This window comes from Lygodium microphyllum, chromosome 13, assembly GCF_053477565.2.
Source record: "Lygodium microphyllum isolate KBCC chromosome 13, Lygodium_microphyllum_v1.1.10, whole genome shotgun sequence".
Classification (NCBI taxonomy): domain Eukaryota; kingdom Viridiplantae; phylum Streptophyta; class Polypodiopsida; order Schizaeales; family Lygodiaceae; genus Lygodium; species Lygodium microphyllum.
In genome coordinates this window covers 9,577,234-9,597,001 of record NC_141147.1, presented here as the reverse complement: position 1 = coordinate 9,597,001, position 19,768 = coordinate 9,577,234, and the positions used below count along the sequence as shown (strand labels likewise).

At 40.3% G+C, this 19,768-nt stretch overlaps 1 protein-coding gene across 3 annotated transcripts in view; it reads left to right on the top strand.

The window, feature by feature from the left end:
* The window catches only part of LOC148026327 (uncharacterized), a 39,142-nt gene extending 20,836 nt beyond the window's left edge, over positions 1-18,306 (top strand). The window contains exons 2-4 of one of the 3 annotated variants that reach the window (XM_087690743.1): positions 14,273-14,399; positions 17,372-17,546; positions 17,626-18,304. In XM_087690743.1, coding sequence (XP_087546869.1) covers positions 14,319-14,399; positions 17,372-17,546; positions 17,626-17,807 — 438 coding nt within the window. In that variant the 5' untranslated portion in view covers positions 14,273-14,318 and the 3' untranslated portion in view covers positions 17,808-18,304. Of the gene's footprint in view, positions 1-14,269; positions 14,400-17,371; positions 17,547-17,625 lie in introns of those variants that run through there. The other 2 variants (XM_087690745.1, XM_087690744.1) reach the window with 2 other exon arrangements.
* Positions 18,307-19,768: the final 1,462 nt, after the last annotated feature.

The window sequence follows — 19,768 nt, the reverse complement described above, 5'->3', positions numbered from 1 at the left end:
CCTTGTTAAGCTTGGTGAGATACTTGACTCATTACCGGTGTTGAGAGCAGGTTTCTCGGTGAGCTTTTGATGTCCTCCAAGTGTTGAAGCTATTCAGAAATCAGGAATACACTTTATAGCATGTGCTTGAGTGATTAAAATCACTGTTAATGATTCCGAGATTGAAAAAAGTGGAAAATAGAAAGCTTGAAGCTTCTTGGCCATGGCTGCCAGAAAACCCACAGTTAGGGTTTTGCTCACAGAAGCCAGCAGAGGAGGAATTAGTGCAAGCCCTCTTAGGTGAAGATAGTCCACTATAGGAGCTACAATAGCCCTATGATAGTCGGGAAGATTGCGCCGCCTGCAGGTCACGCCAAGCTTTGGGACTTCACGCTGCCAAAACTGCACCGATTTTTGGTACCTAAGCAATGCTGCCCTCCACGTTGCCTAATCCCCACCTTTAATGTGCCACGCCAAAGCACCTTGAGCTGGGTAGAAGACCTCTAGAAGGAATTAGGAGCTGAAATGCTCTCCTTTGCTGTCCCCAGGTCCTCCAACAGAGGTGGGTCAAGCTGGCTATGGTGGAAAGGAAGGTAAATGAGGGCAAAAGTTCTTTTTGTGCACTTAGGTGTGTAAAGAGGCTGAGGGAAGTTGAAGGATCAGAGATGGCTGTGATACCATGTGTAAAATCAGAGTGGAAGCAAAGATTGAAGTGTGCACAAGAGGGAGAGAAAAGTTCTCAAGTACAAGAATAAGTCTTACTTATTTAGTTGCTCATGAAAGTACAACTTGGGTCACTCTCACTCACAAGTTGATGTAGACCCTTGGGTTGTTTATATAGCCCCAACTAGCTAGGGTTAGGGTTTCCCCTTTCCCTGAGGACCATCACACCTGCCTGCCCTTATCCACTCCTGCATAAGGAGCATTTATATGTTTATACTCTCAACACATAGCAGTAGTAGCTGCATTGTCTTTTGGGCAATCAGCTTTACTAAGCTTTGTATATGGCAGTAAAGACACACCAAGAGGCCTAGCATCAGCCATATTAAATCTGTCACGTACTTTGTTGATGTACTTGTCTTGTGAGAGAAACAATAAGTGCTACCCTCTATCTCTTTTAATGTGCATGCCCAAAATGTTTTCAATTGCTCTCAAATCTTTCATTGAGAAGGCTGAACTTAGTTGCCGTTTAAGAGTATGTAAAGTACTTTTATGCTTTCTTGCAACCAGCATGTCATCCACATATAAAACCAGCACAACAATTCTCCCATCGTTGGCCTTTTTATTGTATAAGCAATGGTCTGCATGACTGCATTTGAATCCATCGCTAAGCATAAAAGTATCAAAATTTTTATACCACTATCTAGGGGCTTGTTTTAGCCCATATAGGTTACGCTTCAGCTTACAAACTAAATGCTCTTTCCCTAGAATAGCAAAACCTTCGGGTTGTTTCATGTACAACTCTTCATCCAGGTCACCATGAAGAAAAGCAGTCTTCACATCCATTTGATCTAACTCTAAATCCAAGGATGTAGTGAGAGCAAACAAAACATGAAGCATAGTCATCTTCACCACTGGTGAAAAAACCTCCTGGAAGTCTGTGCCTTTCTTTTGTGTATAGCCCTTATCAACCAAACGTGCCTTGTATTTGGGCTTCCCATCAATACATTTCACCTTATAAACCTATTTATTAGGAATAGCTTTCCTATCCTTGGGCAAAGGTACACACTCCCATGTGTTATTTGCATACAGAGACTTCAACTCTTCCTACATAGCAAGCTTCCACTTTCTTTTGTTTTCACACGACTGTGCCTCTCTAAATGTTAGAGGCTCACCTTCATTAGTCAATAAAATGCAATCCAAATATGGCTGAAGCCTTTGTGGCTACCTTCTAACATGTGTAGACCTTCTTACCCAATGATTTGTATTGATAGGTAATGGGCCTACATCTTTGGTGACTGATTTTTAGCATTTTCTCGCTGCTGTAATCTGTTTTCAGCTGGTTCTTCTTGTTGTCTTATTCCATCATGTGCATCGATTTGCTGTCCATTATCGTCTGGCTATAGCACAATAGGTTGCTGCTCATTTACAGCATCAAAAGAAACAAAATTTTCAGCTAATGGTTGTTGAATGGCTGGCTGTTCATGCTGAAATTTGATCTTCTTTTTGTCAAGGTCACCATATGTAGCCTTTTTCAGAAACTTTGCCTCATTAAATACTACGTCTTGGCTGTGTACTATCTTCCTATCCTGAGGAAGCCAAGCTCTAGATCCCATCTCTCCCTCATCTCCATATCCCATGAAGATTCCCTTGATGGATTTCATGTCTAGTTTAGTCCTCTGATTTACAAGAATATGTACAAAGGTATCACAACTAAAGACACGCAAATGAAGCAAGTTTGCGAGATCAAACCTCTTTAAGAATGCCATTTTCCAATGTATGACTGGGAGAGCGATTGCATATATGAATTGCAGTTTTAAGAGCCTCTCTCCAGAACTGCTGTTGGGACAGCATGCATGTGACTCTCTCACAAAGTGTGCAACTATATTTTTCAGCCACGGCATTTGATGTAGGATTGTAAGGAGCTATCAACTCCCTCTTAATGCCATGCATCTCACAATTTTTTCTTGAATTTATTTGAAATATACTCGCCCCCATTATCCGTTCTTATAGCTTTTAACTTAAGCCCTTTCTATGTGGTAAGAAAAGCATGAAACCTTTTAAAGGCGTCCAACACTTTCTTTTTACTCTTTAATACATATACTGTCAGAAGTGGTGCAACAATGGAAGCATAGACATAAGCTGTAATAAACTGCTAAACACAAGACAAAAGAAAAGAGAGAACACAATACAGATGAGAACTCAGATGTATACTCGGGAAATGGAATCCATATACCAAGACATGAGACAATACAAATACAATGTGAGTCACCGGCTGTGGAGACAATATATAGGATAAATAAATGCCCAAAATATGACTGGTCGGCCGGCATTAAATGTTGGCCGACTGGCTGTAAATAATGCCCAAACCTCAATAAATAATGACAAATAAAATACCTAAAATGTCTTTGTGCCCAGCTTGCTATACCACAAGTACAGACTCAACCATGAGCTGACTAATCTGCTAACACCCTCTCTCATATCATGGGTGATTTGATACAATACAATATACAATGATAATGTCACATCATAGTGCATACAACAATGTCCACCAGAGTAGAACCATGGATACCCAAGTAGTGGATGCGCAAGCCACTATCAAGGTGCCTCGGAGAGAACCTGATGTCGATGTCGATCGTACCAGATCCTGAAGATAGAGAAGATCATAGCAGCTCTCAATGTCTGTCAACAATGCCCCTGATGTAGTGTACGTGACCATCTTGTCACCAATGCCGCAGTGCATAAATGACCATGGATTCCCCATCTTTGGCCAGATCGCAAAAGTGTCCCCTCATGTGAGCTCCAGACGAAAGCCACCCTCTCTCTGTCAAGTAACCAGCCGCTCATGAACCTGGATGTCAATCCCAGCTCCAAGATTTGTACCCGCCAGACTTCGGTCAATGCGTCAGGGATGTCCCTCTTTGGATCCTGTGCATTTGTATAGAAATATAGATGAGGTGCGGCTGCCCCATCTCACCACCCTCTCACACTCCCTCTCTGGCACTGGAGAGTCGTGAGGGATGACCTCATCACCACCACTAGAAAGCTGCTGAGGAAGGGGCCACAAAGCCCTTCCCACGATCCGAAGAAGAGGATCCCGTCCGCGTCTTTGCCAGAGGATTCGAATCGAAATCTGAGGTAGATGATGACTCGTCGAAGGAGTCCACATCCCGCTTCATCGTCTGCTCCTTTTTCTTCCTGGAAGCTGCTAACTCGTTGCAATCCGTCCTTAAATGACCTTTATAACATTGGGCCTTCGACTTCTTTGTCTTCAAACCCCTCTCTAAAGCTGCAAAAGCCTCATTGGAATCTCCATGTAGCATATCATCAGTGGATGTGCACGGAGGAGCCATCTGTAGAGGATTTAGAAGAGAAGTAGAGAATAGAAGGTATTTAGAGAGGGAACATAGCCAAACCACGAGCACAGACGCAAAAAGCAAGAGTTCACATACAGTATAACCCAAAATCTGATGAAAAGAAGCCAAAGTCTGCTGCACAAAGTAAAAAAATCAGTTCAAATCTGCCAAAAACAGCAAAAACGGCATGTTTTGCCAATCGCCCAGCCCAAAATAGTACTGAAAACAACAAAACGCAGGCTGCACATTGCATAAACAGGTGCAGGGAACTGTCGCCAGCAGCTTGACGATGAAAACACAGGCAGCAGGAGGTGTTAGACAGCAGATGATGGCAAATCTACAGAAAACGCAGGCTAAATAGGTCGCCTGTATGGAGCAGCAGCCGCCTGATCAGCAAGAGGGAAAACAGTCCTGAAATCAGCAATAAAACACAGCAGGAATACAAAACCTGAAAACTGATACCATGTCAGAAGTGGTGCAACAATGGAAGCATAGACATAAGTTGTAGTAAACTGCTGAACACAAGACAAAAGAAAATAGATAACACAATATAGATGAGAACTTATATATATACTTGAGAAATGGAATCCATATACCAAGACATGAGACAATACAGATACAATGTGAGTCACCGGCTGTGGAGACACTAGCACTTGCTCCCTCTCTCCAAGAACTGTCCAGTGATGAATGAATAAATGGAGGAGGGAGCTAGACAATATATAGGATAAATAAATGCCCAAAATATGATTGGTCGGCCAGTATTAAATGCTGGCCGACTGGCTGCAAATAATGCCGAAACCTCAATAAATAATGACAAATAAAATGCCTAAAATGTCTTTGTGCCCAGCTTGCTGTACCACAAGTACAGACTCAACCATGAGCTGACTAATTTGCTAACATATACTCATGACTTTCTATTGAAATCATCAATAAAAGTTAAAGTATCGTGCACCCCCATGTGAATTAATAGGCATAGTGCACACATCAGAATGTACTAAGTCAAGAGCATTGGACTTCTTAACGACACTAAAGTAATAAGGAGACTTCACATGTTTTTCATATATGCCATCATTACAAAAGTCAAGACTAGAGCCTTTTACATTAAATCTCCCTAAAGAGGAGAAAACCTGAAGGCCTTTTTGGCTCATATGGCCAAGTCTTTTGTGCCAAAGTTCCATCTGTGTGAATGAACTTTAGCCACAGCCAAAAACTTGCCAGGTAATGCTTTACAATGCAAATAATACAAAGTTTCCCTTTTGATGCCTTTAACAGTCAGCATGGAGTCCTTGTGGACTTTCCAAGATTCACTACCAAAGGCAGTAAATACCCTCTTTCATCAAGCTGCCCAACTAGCAGACTTTTCTTTATGCCAGGTACATATCTAACATCTTGCAAAATCAGCACTTCACCATTTTCAAGGGCCGAGTGAATGGTACCTACACCCTTGATTTCACATGCATAATTGTTGCCCAAGTAAACCTTGCCTAGGCAACTTGCATTGTATTCAAGAAATGACTTAAAAGAGGGAGTAACATGAAAAGAGGCATTGCTGTCCACTATCCATGATTGAGACAGCCCATCGTGAGCTTAAAGTAATACATCAATTACCTCCTTTTTAGTGATGTATCTACACCCTCGATTTCACATGCATAATTGTTGCCCAAGTAAACCTTGCCTAGGCAACCTGCGTTGTATTCAGAAAATGACTCCAAAGAGGGAGTAACATGAAAAGAGGCACCGCTGTCTACTATCCATGATTGAGACGGCCCATCGTGAGCTTAAAGTAAGGCATCAATTATCTCCTTTTTAGTGATGTGCATATCACTTGCTACTGCCATAACATCTACATCATTACATGAGGCTGCAACAAGTATTTCTCTAGTGTCAGAGAGCTCTTCAATGACTACACTAGATGCAACATTTGCCTTTGCAACTTTTGAGGGAGAGCTATCATCATCTTTCTTGTCATCCTTCTTTTTCTTTCCTTGTTGTCTCTTTCTTTCTTGCTCTTTCTTATAGTAGCGACAATCAGGCTTTTTATGCCCTTTACGTCCACATTTATAGCAAGTAACATCTTGCTTGTGACATTAATGTGACATTAAAAGTGACATTTAATGTAACGTTAAGGTCACAAATATTGAATGTGACATTAAAGTGACATTTAATGTGACATTAAGGTAAATCTAGGGGAACATGCACGAGAATGACCGTCCGGACTCTTGGGCGCCCGAACAGGGTTAAGGGGAGCCTAGAGAGTAAGAGAGTCCAAGAATAGTAGGACTCACCAAAAGTGGACGGCTGGCAGAGGAAACGGGGAGAGAGGTGCCAGCACTTATCTAGGCGTGGTTGGGAGGAGAAGGATCACTCGTGCTCACCGATTAGGACTGTTAAATTTTCTCTTCTGGCTTCATTGATTTTTGTCTTTGCTTGAGTCATCTTTCATTGGTATCAGAGCCAGATCCGTCATCCGCCAGGTCGTCAGTCATCTGCCAAGTCGTCAGTCATTCGCAAGGTTGCGCGTCACCCGTCATAGATGAGTACTGGCCGAAAAGAGACGCCGTGAAAGCGTGACGGGCCGTGAAGGAAAGAAAAAAGTGAGACGTGCCACGTCACGTAAATGTGACACGTTACGGGCAGAAGAAAGGTTGAGGCGAAACGACCAGGTGTGTGATCGTGAGGCGAAACGTGATCCGATCGTGATCAACGGAGGCAAAACGTGAAACGTGACACGACTGTTGTCACGACTGCTGTGCGTGAGGCGACTGTTGTGAGACGGACAGAAAAACGTCATGGAACGGACGGAAAAATGTCATACATGACTGAAGTCAGGAAATTGAATTTCCAGCATGACTGCTTCACTGCTCTAGTCTGGGAAGATAAAATTTATTTCTTACTCTTCGGATTTATTTTCAAACCAGCAACAACTACGTGCCATTAAAATCAGGGAAGTACTTTACTTTGTATGCAAATTTCTTATCTTTGCTTTCCAATTCCAGTGTATTAATGGCAGAAAAAGGGAAAGAAAGGGTAATGGAAAGCTCTAGTTCTGGGGACCAACCTATGGTAGATCCCCATGAACCAGAAATACAAGAAGAACAATGGGAAGAATTTTTTGCTACACGAGAGCAATTTGATGATCTTACTGCTCGTGTGCAAGCTCAGGGGGTTCAAATGGAATTTTTAACCCAAACACTCACTGAAATAAAATCTCAATTAACTTTATTGTTGGAAAGAGATAAAAATAAGATAGAAACCTCGGATGTCCCATCTTCATCGAAAGATTTAGATGTGACTATGCGAGATCCTAAGGAACCCCAACTTACCATAAATTGAGGGATAATCCAGTTCTAAAGGATATGAAACCACCTCAATTTTACGGGGAGGAAAAAGATAGGAATAAAGACACAATCTTTAATTTCCTCCAAAAATGGGAAGATTTACATAAACTAAAAAATACCCCACCACATCTCCAAGCATTGGAGGCTAGTTTAACTTTGGGGCCCAAAGCATATAACTGGTGGCGAACTTTAAAGGAGGCGAATAAAATACCTGAAACTTGGGCTCAATTTGAATCCGTCTTTTTGAAAGAATTTCTTCCTGAAAATGAAATGGAAAGAAATTGGGATTATGTCAGACAAAAGGGAAGACCCCTACTGACATATCTGGAGGAATATCGTGAGATAATCCTCAAATTGGAAGGAATAGATGAATTCCAAAAAACAAGAGGATTCATTAGGGGACTAGATAAAGCCTGTAAAAAGGAAGTAAAACAGAGTTTACCCAAGACGCTGGAAGAGGCAATTAAAATTGCATTAATTCATGAAGATAGTATGCGTCCAGGTACACTCACTAGTCTCACTGATACGGAGCCCAAGTCTAAGGAATTGAAAACCTCAAAATTTGTGGGCAAATTTAAAAGGAAAATGCCATTCTTTAAGGGTAAAAAAACAACCTTTTGAAAAGAAACCATATATGAGGCCAAAGTTAAGTCCTGATGACTTTGATAAGGCCAAAAAAGAAAAGTTGTGTTTCAATTGTCTATCCCCTAACCATGCTGCTTGGAATTGCCCTCAGAATTAAGTAGTTTGTTAGATGATTTTAAAGATGTGTTTCCTTCTGATTTACCAAGTGGCCTTCCACCAGATAGGGGTGATATAAATCACCCAATTGATATAAATAAGGATATACATCCTATTTCTAAACCACCGTATAGGTTAAGCGAAACACAACATCAAGAAGTTGAAAGACAAATTAAGGATTACCTGAATAAAGGGTTTATTCAACCCAGTAATTCACCTTGGGCTTCACCAATTTTATTGGTAAAGAAAAAAGGCGGTTCTATGCGACTTTGTGTTGACTATAGAGCACTTAATAAAATAACGGTGAAGAATAAATTTCCTATGCCCAGAATGGAAGATCTTTTTGATCAATTACAAGGGGCAAAATTCTTCACAAAGATAGATTTAAGATCAGGTTATCACCAAGTAAGAATTAAGGCACAAGACGTTTCCAAGACAGCATTTCGTACTAGATACGGGCATTATGATTTTTTGGTGATGCCTTTTGGCCTCACTAATGCACCAACTACCTTTATGAAGCTGATGAATAGTGTTTTACGGCCCTATCTAGGACATTTTGTAGTAGTCTTCTTGGATGATATCTTGATCTTTAGTAAATCAAGAGAAGAACATTTGGAACACTTACAATTAGTATTCCAACTGTTAAGAACACATTCCCTTTATGCAAAGAAAACTAAATGTGAATTCTTTGCACAAGAGGTCAAATATTTGGGGCATATTATCTCGAAAGAGGGAATCAACATGGATCCAGAAAAAGTAAGGGCAATTATTGAATGGCCACCTCCAAGGAATCTGGAAGAGCTGCAGATCTTCCTAGGTTTATCTGGATTTTATCGTAGATTCATTCGAGATTATGCCAAAATAGCTGTTCCAATGACTGACCAACTTAAAGGGAAAGGAAAAAGTTTCAATTGGGGAACAGACCAAAATGAAAGGTTTCAAAAACTTAAGGTAGCTATTGCTACAGCTCCAGTACTATTAATAGTGGATCCCAATAAACCTTTTGTGGTTGAAGCTGATGCCAGTGATAAGGCAATAGGCGCGGTCTTATTACAAGAAGGTCGACCAGTTGCTTTTGAAAGCAAGAAATTAGAACGTGCAAAACAGAATTATTCTGTTTATGAGAGGGAGCTGTATGCAATAGTACATGCAATGAAGAAATGGAGGCACTATTTGTATGGTGCTAAACTTTTGATTTTATCAGATCATGAAAGCATTAAGTGGCTTAATGATCAACCGGATTTACACGGGCGTAAAGCCAGATGGGCCGAACTCCTCCAAGAGTTCGACTATGAGATAAGACATAGAAAAGGAAAGTATAATATAGTAGCTGATACACTTAGCAGAATGCCCATCATTAATGAATTGAGTTTTACTCAGTTCACTTCCAATTTGCTTGAATCTTTAAAAGGGAAATGCGAGGTTGATCCGGCATATTCCAATATAAGGGAAGCAATAAAAAATGGGGATCCAAATGAAAGTGCTTCTACTGAGGAAGGAATATCTGAGGATGTTCAACAAGGAAATGGAGCATCAGGGGTTGCTCAAACTGGATTCAAGTGGAAGAATTTTACCATTGATAATGGTTATTTACTCTACAAGGGTAGGGTATGTGTCCCGAAAGATACAGAAATAAGGCGCCAGATACTCTTTGAATGTCATGATACCTCTAGTGCGGGACATCCAGGAGTTAATAAGACTTATAGTCTTATTAAAAGGCAGTTCTATTGGCTTGGAATGAATAAGGATGTCCTTGACTATGTGGTCAAATGTAATAAATGCCAGGTTAATAAAGCTAAAAGACTGAAAATGGGAGGACTTCTCCATCCACTAGAAATTCCTTCGGGAAAATGGGAGAGTATCTCCATGGACTTTATTGTTGCTTTACCCAAAACACAGAGGGGGCACGACTCTGTGTGGGTGATTGTCGATAGGTTAACCAAAATGGCTAGGTTCATTCCAACTTCAACTGATGTTAAAACACTAGAATTGGCTAGATTGTTCGTAGAGAACATATACCGATTGTGTGGCCTTCCGGCAAATATAGTTTCTGATCGGGATAGAAAATTTGATAGCCATTTTTGGCGTGCGGTATTTAGGAAATTGGATACTAAACTTAGCATGAGTACGGCGGATCATCCGCAAACAGATGGGCAAACTGAAAGGGTTAACCAAATTCTTGAAGATATGCTTAGGGCATATGTAAGTAAAAGGCAAACTAATTGGGAAGAGTATTTACCGATAGCAGAGTTTGCATATAACAGTGCCAAGCACTCTTCCACTGGATATAGTCCATTTATGTTAATGTATGGGTTTCAGCCCAAAGCTCCTTTTGCAGTAGGACTGCATAAGGAAAAGGTTCAGGCAGCTAAAGACTTTTTGGAGGATATGAATAGTATGTTAAAATTTGCTCAAGAAAATATTAAAAAAGCTCAAAATCGAGCTAGAGCATTTGCAGATCCTCACCGAAGAGACATCTCCTTTGAAGAAGGAGAATTGGTCTATCTTAAGATGCCTGAACAAACTAAAACTATGAAAAAGGGACAATGTCCAAAGCTTTCACCAAGGTATTGTGGTCCTTTCATAATACTTAAAAAGGTGGGAGAATTGGCTTACAAGCTCCAACTACCTGCTGGTAGTAAAATACATCCAGTTTTTCATGTAAGTAAATTAAGGAAGAAGCTGGGTGATTTGGATAATCTAATCTTAAATGATGATATTGAGGAACTATTCAATGACCAATCTAATCCACATGAACCAGAAATAATATTAAATGTTCGTAATAGACGAACAAGGAATACTATTTATCAAGAATGTTTGGTTAAGTGGAAAGATTGTTCAGAAGAAAGCTCAACATGGGAGCGAGTAAGTACTTTAAAGAAAAGGTTTTTCGATTTACAGTTAGACCTTCCAAGTATCGTTTTCGAGGACGAAACCGATTCTTAAGGGGAAGGAAATGTGACATTAATGTGACATTAAAAGTGACATTTAATATAACGTTAAGGTCACAAATATTGAATGTGACATTAAAGTGACATTAAGGTAAATCTAGGGGAACATGCACGAGAATGACCGTCTAGGCTCTTGGGCGCCCGAACGGGGTTAAGGGGAGCCTAGAGAGTAAGAGAGTCCAAGAATAGTAGTACTCACCAAAAGTGGACGGCTGGCAGAGGAAACGGGGAGAGAGGTGCCAGCACTTATCTAGGCGTGGTTGGGAGGAGAAGGATCACTCGTGCTCACCGATTAGGACTGTTAAATTTTCTCTTCTGGCCTCATCGATTTCTGTCTTTGCCTGAGTCATCTTTCATTGCTGTTTGCCCTTGCTTTTACTCCTGCTTTGCCTTTATTTCTTGCATTACCTGGGGTCTTTTCTGACTTGCTTCTAAGAGGATAGGCTGAACCATTGCTTTCTCCAGTGGACTTTCTTCTAATCTCCTCATTGAGAATAAAGCCCTTAAAACCATCAAAGATTAAATAAAGCAAGGTTGTTTTTCAAGGAAACAACCAGATACTCCCAGCTATTAGGCAAAGTCATCAACAAGAAAATAGCCTTCAATTTATCATTGAAGGGCTGCAAACCAGAGTCTTGCAATTGGCTCAAAATCTATGTGAAAGCACTCAAATGCTCCGATGCTAGCTTAGACTCATCTAACTCTGTGTTTACAAGCTCGGGCATGAGATGCACTTGATTTACTGGAGTTGTATTTTCATAAGTGTCCATTAACTTTTTCCATATGGCATAAGCTAGTATCAAGACACTTAATGTGTGTAAGTACATCATTAGATACAACCATTTTAATGTATGCAATGGCCTTCTTGTTGAGTCTAGCCCAATCCTCATCTATCATAGCAGGAGGCTTGACTTCCAAAAGAGCATCATCACAATCCTTGAGAAACAGAAGGACTTGCATCTTGTCCTTCCACAAGTTGAAACCAGTGCCATCAAATCTCTTGATTCCAAGAAGAGATTTAGTGTCAATGTTGCTTGAAGCATTTGCAGCCATTTTTCACCAATGCACCCAAAGATAAATATTGCTATTTATGACAGCAAACAATGAGCTGAATATTCAGCTAATATCAGCCCAAATTTCTAGTCAATAAGAGCAAGGTTCAGTCCAAGTACATGTACAGCAGTAGAACGGATGACTTTCAGCAGCATAATTGAAATTTCAGCATATAATCCAAGCATATATCACTGCTAGGTGACTCCCACTTCAGCAATATCACCAAGAATACATCTGCAAGAATCCCAGATTTGCAAGTGAATACTAAGGCTGTTGCAACATGACTATTCAGCAATACATTAACTCAATGGGAGCTGGCCAACATGTGTATTGCATACATATGTGACCAAGTCAACTTCTGATACACAAAAACACCAAGATTCTTTGCAATTTCTTCAAAAATCTCACAAGTGGGAGATAAATCTCATTGCTTACAACACCAAGATTGCTTTGGCAATGTTCCCAATGTACATTTTAGACATCATTTTTGCCAAAATTCTAAGGTCAAAATGTGCACTAATGTCAACAACTTTGACTCAGCTAAGCAAAATTTCAGTAATATGAGAAAAGCCCCAAAATTTTCGGAGCCAATGTGCAGAATTTCTGCAATTTCCTAGTCAGATTGTCTTGTTATGGATCATGATTAGATGAAGCGATGAAAATGGTCTGTGTTTATATTTGACACATAGCCTTGCAATAGTCAAGTAAGATGATGATAGTTAAGCACTTATGAATATGCCTAGGGCCTAAAACCTTTAGATTACTAGGAATAACCTTTAGATTGTTGGGAATATGATGATAGTCTCTAGAAGAAAGCAAGCCAAGAGATATTCTCCTTTGGCTACACCAGCTTCTCCAAGGTTTACAGGTCTAGATTAGCTATGGAGGTTAAGAGATATGGTTGAGAAATGAACTTCTCATGTGCACTTAGGTTGAGATATGGATAGGGGAAGCTCAATGTATTAGAGGTGGCTCTGATACCATGTTGGAGCATGAAAATGTGTGCACAAGAGGGAGAAGAGAGCTAAAAGTACAAGAAAAAGATTTTGCTTAGTAAGTTGCTCAAGTACAACTAAGATACACTCTCTCATCTGCTTGAGAGTGACCTTTAACTGTTTATATAGCCTCACTGTGGGCTAGGGTTAGGGTTTCCCCTACCCTTCAATCTATTCACACCTCACCTTCCCTCATGCATCCTTGCTTACATAGGGTTCCCATGCTATAATTCTAACATTGTTTCTAATTCTATCCCTCGCCTAAGGAGGATTCAATAGATGGGACTTCTATGGATTGAGTAGCATTGTGGGATTAGCTCAACTCTTGAGCTTGATCCTTTCTCTTTATGAGTTTGTAGGATTTTGTCCTTGTGTATGTTTGCAGTCTGTCATCTCCTAGTTGTGAGCTCTTGTTAGAGTCTGATGGAGACATAGGAGCTTTGGTAGTTTAGGTGAATTTTCTTTAGTTGTCAGCTTCTTGTGTGCATTCCTAGGCCAATTTCTCCTTTCTAGAGTCTGCCTACACCTCTCAGACATTGTCATTGTCATTTGGGATTTTTTTGGGGTCTCCCAAGTTTCTATTTTTTCTAGCATTTTTCAGACAATGACTAGCATTTATTGCTGGTCAGCCAGCATTTATGGCCTCTATAGGTGCAGGTTGGCTAGTTTTTTGGTCTTTTGGCTATTTATACCCACACTCCCCACTTGGTAGACACACACTCTTCGGTCTTCAGTCTTCCATTTGTAGGTGCACACTCTAACACTTCAACACTCCATGCTTGGTATTGTCATTGTGATCAGCCTGATTTGGTACCCTCACTGACTCTTGGGGCTGCGCAGGGATTGATCAGTCCATCCCCATTGTATCGGCATTCTTCTTTAGTTAGTGCGGTATTCAGTGAGAGTCTGCAAGAGAAGAATGAACTCAAACAGGGGAAGGGAGAGAGACAATCTGCAAGAGGAGAAGAAAAGAAACCTGCATTGAACAAGGAACAAATGCTGAATATAGGAGGATTGATTAGTCCTTGCACGCCCACAACGTCAGTGAGGGCACTAGATAAGGCTGATGTGACCGTCTTTGGCCAAATTGCAAATCCTTCAATTAATAAAATAAGTCTGAATTATGAATATTATTGCCAACAACTATTCTATTGCACAAGTTTGTTGGCTAAGATGAAGTTAATTTTCATGTGCAACAGGTGACACCTTCATGTATAAGTTGACATATTTTTGACATCTCATCCCATGGCGGAGAAAGCGGATGATAAGCCTGTTGAACGACTTGAAACACTTCATGAAGGGCAAGAAGAGAAGAAAACTATGCAAGTGAGGCTTTAACTTGAAGCTTTTTAGAAGTAGTTTTTAATTGGCCAAGAGTAGCAAGTACTTTTAGAGCTGTTCCTTTTCACCATGTTCTGCATAAGATGAACACTTTGTTTTGTGGTAGTAATCAAAGTCAATCCTAGTTATTTAATTGTAAGTACCTGTACACTCTTAAGAACCTGATTGAGCATCTCCAATATAAGAGCGTTTGTTGTTTCTTATGAGGTGGGGCCAAATGCTAGTTTCAAAGGATCACTAGCTCCAAATGGATAGGGTTAAGTCAACCACGAAGTCTCATCTTCAAATACGAGTAAAAAGGAAACATTTTGCATAGTTTCAATTTTTGAAGTTTGTTTAGCTTGATATCTACTTGTTACCACTTTAAAGACTGTTTGCACTCAAGGTCTTCATACTTTGTACAGGCTATTATCATGACCATTACCTGGAGGTGAGTATTGACTACCACTTATTGAGCTTGCCGACAGTGTCCCTTGCGAGGTCTTGACTTCATCTCAGATGAGTACCATGTGCAAATGATGATATATCGTGCCATCATCAAAGATCCAAAGCTACCTCAAAATCTTATCCACATTTGTTAGAGGTGTCATGCTTAAGGATCCTGCGTACAAAATCACAATTCCAAACGATCATGTCCTTCACATGCTCCTTTAACAAGGTACTTGTTAGCTTTAGTCTTCCCCTAAAGCCAGGAAGACTGCTCCACAGGCTGAGCCACATTTTGAGTATCGCTTGGAAATGATGTTGCTCAACAAAGCAAATTTCCCATGCTCCATCAATTAAGAATGTGGCAGGATGGTCATAGCTTAAACAAGCACATACTCACAACATCCCAAGTCAGAAATAGAAACCCTTGATATAAGTCTCAACTGAATTGAGTATGCCATCAGTGCAGAATTCATCACTGCCTCCTTCAAGCTCGATTCTGGCCTTGGGAAGTCTCTTCTTTTTCGTTTGCAAATTTTCTGTGGAGACATCTAGCTTCCCTTACAGATAAACCACTTGCTTTCTATCCTAGTGACACAGTTGTGTGAGAGGTGACACCCAAGCTGTATTAGAAATGTGAAGTCTGCCTCTCGGCTAGTAGCAGCTTGGATGACTGCAAACTAGCTTTAGAAGCTATGTCTATGGTGTACAATATGTATATGTGGGAGTTGGTTTGGAACTCTTCCAAGTCTATGCTTCCACACCATCTCCTAATGTTTGGCCAAGTCAAGCAGTCTACTCTAAATACACTTATCATGGGCATTGATTGTTTGGGGTTGGCTTGATGGTGTAAGGGGATGTATGCTTCTCCTCCTCCTTCGGCAGTCTTGATGGTGAGAGGGGGTTGTTACTCTCTTTGTGCATATAGGTTGTGATGTGATTTTGCCTTTGACATCGACATAGTTTCCTTTGTACTTAGAATACTCACTGCTTGTAAATGGGCACATGAGTAAGCAAAGGCCACATTGAGGGTACACACGTAGCTCTAACAAAAACCTGTTGTATAGCATGCTCTGATTTGCATCTCCCTTGCAGTGAATTGTGTTTTGTATTTTTGGGTGCTTGGCTGGTTGAGATTCCAATTGGGCCCTTGCACATGTGACAACATCATCCCCTTTACTGCCTCTACTATGGATGTAACTCATGGATAGCTACATACTCATGCTAGCATCCCTCGTCATTGACACTATTGAGGGTTCTCCTTGTCTCCCTTTCGAGTTCTATTTTATCTACTTTTTTACAGATATGCACATGCATGTGCACCAAAAACAAAAAAAGAAAAAGAGAACCTTTTGCTATCATTCCACTTGGGCCCCTGTTAGATATGCTCAATGCCCTACCCGATTACGTGGCAAAAAGGTGACCTTTATGGGTTTAGCCTTTGGGTTATATAGAATAGCTAAGACGGTAGCAAGTGGAGGCACATTGCATCGAGTTGTAGGATGTAGGAGCCATCAGGGACCCCTATTTTGGGTCCCAAGGGCCGTAGGTAGAATATTCCCTGGCTGACTAGTGAAGGTTCATAATATGATAGGTCGTTTAGGCGGACTTGACTGCCTTTGCAGGCTATAAAAGGGAGACCTCTTAAGAACTATGATTATTTATCTTTCGCTGGTTGGAATTCTTCCAACTAGTCTTAAGCTCTTCATCTATCTACGCTGTCATTTAAGCGTCACGGTGGAAGGGCACAAGTTGATAGAACCATCTTTGTATTAGTTTGTTTGGAATTAAATAAATTTCTATTTTTCTCTTATTTGTTGTGTACCCTCTTTTCAATGCTTAGATTCCATATGCTATGCCATGTAATTTTTACAGCTCCCTTTTGGGCCTTTGAGCTCAAGCAATGCAAATTAGGCCAAAATTATTGTCAATTTCATCCCAATCAATCCCATATCATCCAATCATTGTACTTTATCATCATCACCATCATCATCATCATCATCATCAATCTTTGTTGCAACAGTGATCAGCCTCTATGCCAGCCCCATAAGTTCCACAACTACTTTGTTGCCTTGGCAACCTACACAATCACACTAATGGCATTTGCTGGTGCTGCCCAAAATGTAGGCTCTTGCTGCCTAGTGGTGGCTCTAGGTGACCTCCACGATTCCTTCAGCCATCCATGTCTCTTTCATATCATGCAATGGATACATCTTTGGCACATTTGGTGGACTTGCAATGCTTTTATCTTTGATTTGGCCTTGCGCTCCACCCTTCTTGTGTCTACTTGATGATCCCCTTCTTGGAGCATTTTGTTTTCATAGCCTTTTCGCTTCATGAGTGTTTGTTACCTGTCTTTGGTCGTGCTTGGCTGGCCAGAAGCCTGATGGAAATACTTCAATAAATTACTTGAGAGAGAGAGAGAGAGAGAGAGAGAGAGAGAGAGAGAGAGAGAGGTTTTAGTTCTTTACGAAAAAAAAAAGAAAAAAGAGAGAGGTTTTAGTTCATAACTAGTTTATGATTTCATGTAGATAATTGTTGAGAGTAATCTTGTGTACACACCAAAAAGGTATTTTCTTCCTGGTAAAGCCAAAGACATTATGAGAATGGTGCTCAAAGAAAGACTTTCTGGTGTGGTTTATGATGGTGAAGCTGCCTCTGGTTGGGTCAGAGATATTTGTGACACCATCAAGAATAGGCTGAAAGGTATTGAATCGAATATAATTATCATGCCATGGTCAAAGTCAAGGGAAATTGGAAGCCTTTTAAGACTTTGTTCCTGCAGAAATGGAGTATGAGAGGTACAAAATTGTTGTGCAAGCAGCCATTGGAGAAAAGCGGGCACAGGGGCTTCGCATGGCATGTAGGTGTTTTTGGGATCCTAACACAGATGACTATGCTGAAGAAACGTTCAGCAGTGATGATATCTTTGGTGTTGCTGTGGTATTTGCTTTGTACTTTTACTGAAACATTACTGAAAAGTAATCATTTTGGAGGACCCTGAAAGGCTTTCAGCCTACTTTTGAGTAATTCTACTTTGATATCTGCATAAAATTCCATTATAAGGAGTTGGAAAAATGCATTCACAAACTTCAGATATAATGCTCTAGTTTGGGTTCCTGTTAACCATGAAGAACAATAGAATGCGGTGGGAATCAGACAATTACTAGAGGAGAAGATGCTTACAATCCAGGCATGGGAGAACTGTTTTGATTTCTGTTCTGTTTTGATTTCCTGTTCAGCATGAATAGCAAGACAATGTGTGATAGGGGACCAAACAGTTACTCCAAATGAGGTGCTTGGGGGTCGGGAGAAAATTCAACCCTTGTAGCAATTTTACTAAATACACTAATTGCAATCCCCATAAAGAAACTAAGGAGCCCACAGATACAGGGCATATTACTCTTACTTTAAAAGTTGTAAATGAGCGAATCGCCAACTAAGCAACATGATCATTAACCAGCACATAAGGCCTCTCTTTTTGTAATTCATATAATCAAGTTTGAAAGCTTGCATCGTACTATAGTAGTAATCATGTCATAATCAAATCTCGATCCTTGTGTCAATGCAAGTCCCTTCAATAGCTCCATGCTGTTAGCTTAATTGATTAGCCAAATGTGCATAATTACTTATCCCAGCTCTACTCCTTTTGAGGGAGTCTGTAAATAATGTGAATGCTACCAGAAGCCTTGATACGGCAAGAAAGACAATCCACTCTAATGTCTCAAGTCCCACCCAGTAGCTTTAGAACGGGAGCATAAGCTGTGTGCACCAAACAATCAAAGAACCCACCAAAAGTACATTATGTGGGACAGTCTATAGAGGTAGTATCTACTTTCAAATACTTGGGGATTGACATACCTATAGAGACCACAGATGGTATACATGTGTGGAGCGGCGATTAGTGACAGGAAAAAGCAAGTATTATCACTTTGAAAACAACTACAGCGGTACAAATACTAAATGCTGAAAAATATGCTGTATGATTTTTGATGCATATGTTCTACAGACGGTATTATATGGATTGGAAGTGTGGGGGGGTAGCATCTCCTCATTTGCATTTAATGACATTGAGAAGCTGCAAAAAGCTTTTATTTGTAAATATTTGGGTATCATTAATGCCTTCCAACACATCAACAAGCTGGACTCGATTTATACAGGCATCGATCGTGGTCTGCAACGGCAGGCATGTCTTCTCTAGCACACCTCCATGCATATGTTTTAAAAAGAAGGTAGTGTAAGGTCATCACTCCATTTTGCCACCACCTTCATGCAATTCTTGTTCCTTATTCTTGTTGTGCTTGTGGTGAGTAGGGAACCTTCCATGGCTCTTTACTTCTGTTTCATGTGCATTGCTTTTTGCTTCCCTTAAGAGATAAAAAGTATCAATTGTTCTCTTTACTCATCACTTAGGCCAGAGGCCCTTGCATAATATGGTATGCGTACAAGATTGAGGGAAGGCTTCCTAATTAATGAAAACATTACCGTCACAATCCTAAGCTTGTTCGCACATATCAATATCAAAATATATTAATAGTTTTGTGGACATCCTTAAGCTAAAACTTAATCAGATTTTGGATTTAGAGTTTTTTCGCTAAAAATCTTCCATAAAGTGTTTTTGTAGTGAAGTGATCTGGGCTATAAGCCTTAGAGAAAAGAGAGTTGTGTGAAAATTTTGGCTTGTTACTTTAGGTTGAGGATCCCAAATGTCATCCTAAGTACATCTTGATCCATTAATGAAAAATTAGCTATTACTTCAAGACCCTTGCAATGTATTTGAAAGGGTTAGTCGTGGGCTAGAAGCTATAACACCACCATCATAGCAAGGTTGAGATATATTTGCTTATCTCCTTTCAATGCTTTGATAATCACAATATCCACGTGGCTATGCTATTGGTAGGTTTCAAAGAACTTGTTGCATGTTTGGT